The 6,168-nt window shown below is 36.2% G+C and overlaps 1 protein-coding gene across 1 annotated transcript; it reads left to right on the top strand.

Moving 5' to 3' along the window:
* Positions 1–2,977: 2,977 nt before the first annotated feature.
* LOC113325995 (probable 2-oxoglutarate/Fe(II)-dependent dioxygenase) lies at positions 2,978–5,467 on the top strand. The gene is made up of 4 exons (XM_026573813.1): positions 2,978–3,296; positions 3,408–3,655; positions 4,592–4,925; positions 5,036–5,467. Exons 1-4 carry the CDS (start codon positions 3,030–3,032, stop codon positions 5,279–5,281), a joined length of 1,095 nt encoding a protein of 364 aa, XP_026429598.1. The 5' UTR covers positions 2,978–3,029; the 3' UTR covers positions 5,282–5,467.
* Positions 5,468–6,168: the final 701 nt, after the last annotated feature.

Below are 6,168 nucleotides of genomic sequence, written 5' to 3'. Positions count from 1 at the left end.
CTCGCAATTTTAAAGAAGCAATGAGACATCCAGGATGGCGGAAAGCAATGGAAGAAGAAATACGAGCACTAGAAGAACAAGATACCTGGGTTTTGCAAGAATTGCCGGAGGGCAAGAGAGCACTAGGAAGTAAATGGATATATACAGAGAAGTATGATGAAAATGGGAATTTGGTTCGCTTAAAAGCAAGATTGGTGATCTTTGGAAATCATCAGGTGGAAGGCTTAGACTACAAAGAGACCTTCGCACCGGTAGCAAAAATGACAACAGTGCGCACTTTTCTAGCTGTTGCAGCTGTTAAAAATTGGGAAGTACATCGGATGGATGTACACAATGCGTTTCTACATGGAGATTTGGAGGAAGAGGTGTATATGAAAATACCACCTGGATTTGCGAAAGGCAATCCTAATATGGTATGTAGAATGAAGAAATCATTGTATGGTTTGAAACAGGCTCCACGTTGTTGGTTTGCTAAACTATCAACAGCTTTGAAGAATTATGGTTTTCGGCAATCTTATTCAGACTATTCTCTCTTCACTATGTTAAAAGGAAAGGTGCAACTTAATGTTTTGGTGTATGTGGATGATTTGATTGTTGCAGGAGATAATATAGTGGAGCTAAATAAATTTAAAACATACTTGGGACAGTGTTTCAAGATGAAAGATTTGGGAAAATTAAAATATTTTCTGGGCTTGGAGATAGCTCGCAGTAAACAAGGCATTTATGTTTGTCAGCGGAAATATGCATTAGACATTATTATGGAGACGGGGTTATTAGGAGCAAAACCAGCAGAGTTTCCAATGGAAACTAATCATCATTTGGCTTTAGCAACAGGGCCGTTGTTGAGTGATGCAGAAAGGTATCGACGATTGATCGGAAGATTGATTTATCTGGCTGTGACTAGACCGGATCTAGCTTATTTTGTGCATATTTTGTCACAGTTTATGCAGCATCCAAGACAAGAACATTGGGAAGCTGCACTTCGGGTAGTTAGATATTTGAAAAAGAATCCTGGGCAAGGAATTTTGTTGCGCTCTGATAGTAGTTTAAGTTTGAAAGGATGGTGTGATTCAGATTGGGCAAGCTGTCCTTTGACTAGACGATCGTTGACAGGATGGTTTGTGCTTCTTGGAGATTCACCAGTGTCTTGGAAGACTAAAAAGCAGTACACAGTTTCTCGGAGTTCAGCTGAAGCAGAATACAGATCTATGGCTGCATCTACTTGTGAATTGAAGTGGTTGAAGCAATTACTAGGTGATTTGGGAATTCGTCATACACAGGGAATGAGTCTTCTTTGTGATAGTCAGTCGGCATTGTATATTGCTCAGAATCCCGTATTTCACGAAAGAACTAAACATATAGAAGTGGATTGTCATATCATCAGGGATGCGATAGTACAGAAAATTATTTCTCCCTCGTATACGCCCACGGGGATACAGTTGGCGGATATCTTCACCAAAGCATTAGGCCGAGTTCAGTTTCAAGGTCTTTTGTCCAAGATGGGCATTTGTGACCTGCATGCTCCGTCTTGAGGGGGGGGTATTAAGGAAAGTGGTAATACTTTCCAAGACCGTAGTGGTCAGTCTATGGAAAGTATTGTCCATATCAGTCACGAACTTGAGACTGATAAGGTAAGTGGTATATATTAGGAAAGGATTGTTTATGTAAGTCATGATTGTGAGACTTATAAGGAAAGTCTCAAATCAGTGTCTTAGGTAAGTTTTGAAAACCGTAATGTATAAATATCTATGAAAGTATCATGAATAAAATTAAGAAAAGAATTACCAAAGTTTTGTCAGGTCTTTCTTTATATCGCTCCTCTCAGAATTATAAATAAACCGGCCAGTACCTTTTTGCATTATAATTTAGAACAACCAATCTAAGGTCCCAAGGACAGTTCGAGAAAACTCAAATTTTCACTACCAAAGATGAGAGGGACAGACTTACAAAAGGTATTTTTTGATTCATGAAGAATCAAAAAAAAAGTTGGAGATCGTCCAAGAATATACTCTCATAATTCTCGGCCAAACCTAAAGTAATTTCTCAATGGCCAAAAAATCAGGTTTTAGCCGAGACAAGTCGAGTAATCTCTTTACTTGGGCTTCAATCTGATCCGAACCCAAAAGAAAAGTCCAACTCGATAGGACCAACTTCTACTAGCCTACACTACTAACACCTTGTTTGTGTGGCTCTGACTGGTGATGTGAAACTTGACATGGCTCGAGTCAGATGTCAGATTATTTGTGTTTTCATTTAATTGATGCCTGACTCCAGGTCTGACTCAGCTCATACTATGACATTGAACCATGGACTCGGGAACCATTTTGTACAGACTTGTTGAGAACATATTTTAATGGATCCAAAAGTTTTTGTAACTCTATTAACTAATAAATTTTGAGCAAGATGTACCGAGTCATTTTCATATATAAGGAGCAAGTTCTAGATGAGTCGGATATTGACGAGTCAGTTTAGTCAGAAATACAAGCAACCTGTAGTTCTTTTATATGTCAAGTTTTCAATGGGAATACCAATCCATGGATATATTTGCTCCACTTCTTCTCAGTCATTACATCCTTCATCAAACTGGGTGTAGTTCCATTCCAGCGAAATGGTATACCTTCCCTGTTTTCCAAATTCGTAATCCCAACTAAAAAATTTAATATAAGTAGTTCACTGATTTTGTAGCAAGATATGATATTTAAGTACACACTTCTTTTACCCATGTGAGCAAAAGCCTAAAACGTACTGCACACTCGCAATATAGTTCTTTCATCTAAACAACAACTTGATCGTATTAATTTTGTTGTTGATTATCTTTGACCACTAGGTAAATTCATAGACATCACATGGTCAAACCTGATACTAGTAGCTGTGACCCTTCGTTCAGAGAAAAGATAATTTACTCATAAAAACAGTGTCGAATACTTTTTAAGTATATATATATATCCATCCACTAGAGAGAGAAATACAAGGATTTCAAATTCTATATTTCTGATAAGAAACTGATTAATTATTAATTTAGAGAAATCATGGAGACAGCAAAACTTATGAAGCTGGGTAATGGCATGTCAATACCAAGTGTTCAAGAATTGGCTAAACTCACGCTTGCAGAAATTCCATCTCGATACATATGCACCGTAGAAAACCTTCAGTTACCTGTGGGTGCATCTGTAATAGATGATCATGAAACAGTTCCTGTCATTGATATAGAAAATTTAATATCTTCAGAACCGGTAACCGAAAAGTTAGAATTGGATAGGCTTCATTCTGCTTGCAAAGAATGGGGTTTCTTTCAGGTATATATGTCGTACATACAAGCATTGTGATTGTATCCAGTAGATGTCTTTCGCTACACCAACTAGTTATTGGCTAGTGCTAATCTTCCTTTATATGTATATATATTGCAGGTGGTGAACCATGGAGTCGATACTTCATTGGTGGATAATGTAAAATCAGATATCCAAGGTTTCTTTAATCTTTCAATGAATGAGAAAATTAAATATGGACAGAAAGATGGAGATGTTGAAGGATTTGGACAAGCCTTTGTTGCATCAGAGGACCAAACACTTGATTGGGCAGACATTTTTATGATCCTCACTCTTCCTCTCCATTTAAGGAAGCCTCATTTATTTTCAAAACTCCCTCTGCCTCTCAGGTTATTAGTTTGAGTCAGATTTTGTGCACCTGGCTTTTTAATCTTATCTTTTAATTTAATTTTTGAAATTATTTAACAGGAGACAAGATTCTTAGCAGGCATATGGTATTAGGACCATCCCCTTAACTGCTTAACTAATCGAATAAAGGTTAAGATCCAATGAGAGGGTTAGAATAAAACTAACTTATTTTGGCGTCAATTGTTTTTATAAAGCCTAAAAGAAAACAAATTTGAAGCTTTTTTTTTTGACATGTTTCTCTTATAAAAATCTACATTCCTGTCGAAAATAAGTGTATTCTGAGACGTATAAGACCACAATCTGTCACTTTTAAAATCAGTCATTGAAAATTAATAATTTAAGTTTCGATTTTTGGATGATAAGTTTTTGTATCTCAAATTGTGGTTTAGTAGGAAAGTAGAGATGTATAAAAGGAACACACCACAAAAAATAAATAAAAAAAATTCAAATTCATTTTCATTTGGGTTATAGGGAAAAAATATAACACCAAAATGTCGAGATAATATCATTCAAACTGTCATTGGATCATTCCCATCAAATAACATGCAAAATTAACACTCTTTAAAAAGTATGCATAAAAATGGATTACATTATTTTTCTCTCTTTAAATTTGGTTGGTTCATAATAGTTTCTCATATGGTCTAGCTAGCTAGGTTCCATCGGTAAGCTTTGGATAATCCCATATTCTTGTAATCCGGTTTGGCAAGTTAGTTGGGTCTGGGAGGATATCTATAAATTTGACAGAAATTCACATTCCGAGAGATCGACATGGGTGAACTGGTTTTCAAAATATGTCTTGCCACTGCGAATCCATTTAATTTAACATCATGCATTTTCTGTAATATTAGAGAAAAATATTTGAGTTGCGTATGATCATCCCTAATTTTCATACCTACTATGATTATGAATATATGCAGGGAGACAATCGAATCCTACTCATCAGAAATGAAAAAATTATCCATGGTTCTCTTTGAGAAGATGGAAAAAGCTCTACAAGTACAAGCAGTTGAGATTAAGGAAATATCAGAGGTGTTTAAAGATATGACTCAAGTAATGAGGATGAACTATTATCCACCTTGTCCTCAACCAGAGCTCGCCATCGGTCTTACGCCGCACTCAGATTTTGGCGGTTTAACAATCCTCCTTCAACTCAACGAAGTGGAAGGATTACAGATAAAAAACGAAGGGAGATGGATTTCAGTCAAACCTCTACCTAATGCGTTCGTAGTGAATGTTGGAGATGTTTTGGAGGTATTAATTTAGGCTAGGGCAAACATGGCCTAGCTACTGGTCCTTGTTAGTTGTTTTGATTACTGGTTTTGACTATACCCAAAAATTGCTTAATGTTTTTCCCTTTACAGATAATGACTAATGGAATGTACCGTAGCGTCGATCATCGGGCAGTAGTAAACTCAACAAAGGAGAGGCTCTCAATCGCAACATTTCATGACCCTAATCTAGAGTCGGAAATAGGCCCAATATCGAGCTTGATCACTCCAAATACACCTGCTTTGTTCAGAAGTGGATCTACGTATGGGGAACTTGTGGAGGAATTTCATTCAAGGAAGCTCGATGGAAAATCATTTCTTGATTCGATGAGGATGTGAGAAACTGAAGAACACACAATAATATTACGTGATTGTATGCTTGTGTCAACTGTCCTTTCCCCGTCTTTCAGTGGTCTGAGTCCTTATTTGTTTTCATCATTGCTTTTTGACTCTAATAAAACTTTTCTCAAGAACTCTCATGTAATGTACCTTACTGCCAGAAAATGAAACGTATTTTCTATGACACTCACTCGGGCAACAATCTCTTCATCACTTCTTCAATGTCTCGAATACTAAGAAACTAAACTGTCGCCAATATTGTTGTGGCTTGGGACTAATTTTACATGATTTTGCAGGAGAATATGATCAAATCTCCATTGCTGGCTTGCTCAATGTCTTTATATCTTTCTTAGTATATAATGAATTGTATTTAATGAGAATGAGCATGGTGTCTGACATCTAGTTGCCGTGCCGCAACTTGTATGAATTGGACTCAGTTGTATGGATACTCGAGTACGTATTACATTTGAGGTTGATATAATGTATTATCTATTCTGAGGTATTACAGTCTCATAAAAAAAACTTGCAAGACACAACTTTGGTACTAGAAACACTTTTTATGTGATTCAGCTATCATCATCAGATTATTGTCATAATCTCTAACTTTATCTGTGCTACATCACTCATCTTCTTTTTTTTAATGAACAATCAACGAAGGTAAGTAATTCCATTCAAAACATGAATGCATTGTAATGTAATCAACCATATAGCTAGCATAAGAGAGGAAGAAAAGTACCACCCAAAATAACATTGCATCTTAAATATGAAGTGCGGAATAAAATACGGTTAACACTTTACATGCAGTCTCAATAATAACCAAGAACCAAATAACTTGCTAAAAAAATACAAATATAAATTAACTAACCAAGAACCAAATAACTTGCTAA

Source organism: Papaver somniferum, unplaced genomic scaffold (assembly GCF_003573695.1).
Source record: "Papaver somniferum cultivar HN1 unplaced genomic scaffold, ASM357369v1 unplaced-scaffold_10, whole genome shotgun sequence".
Taxonomy (NCBI): Eukaryota; Viridiplantae; Streptophyta; class Magnoliopsida; order Ranunculales; family Papaveraceae; genus Papaver; species Papaver somniferum.
The sequence above is the reverse complement of the archived record's forward strand: the minus strand, read 5'-3'. Positions and strand labels throughout refer to the sequence as shown.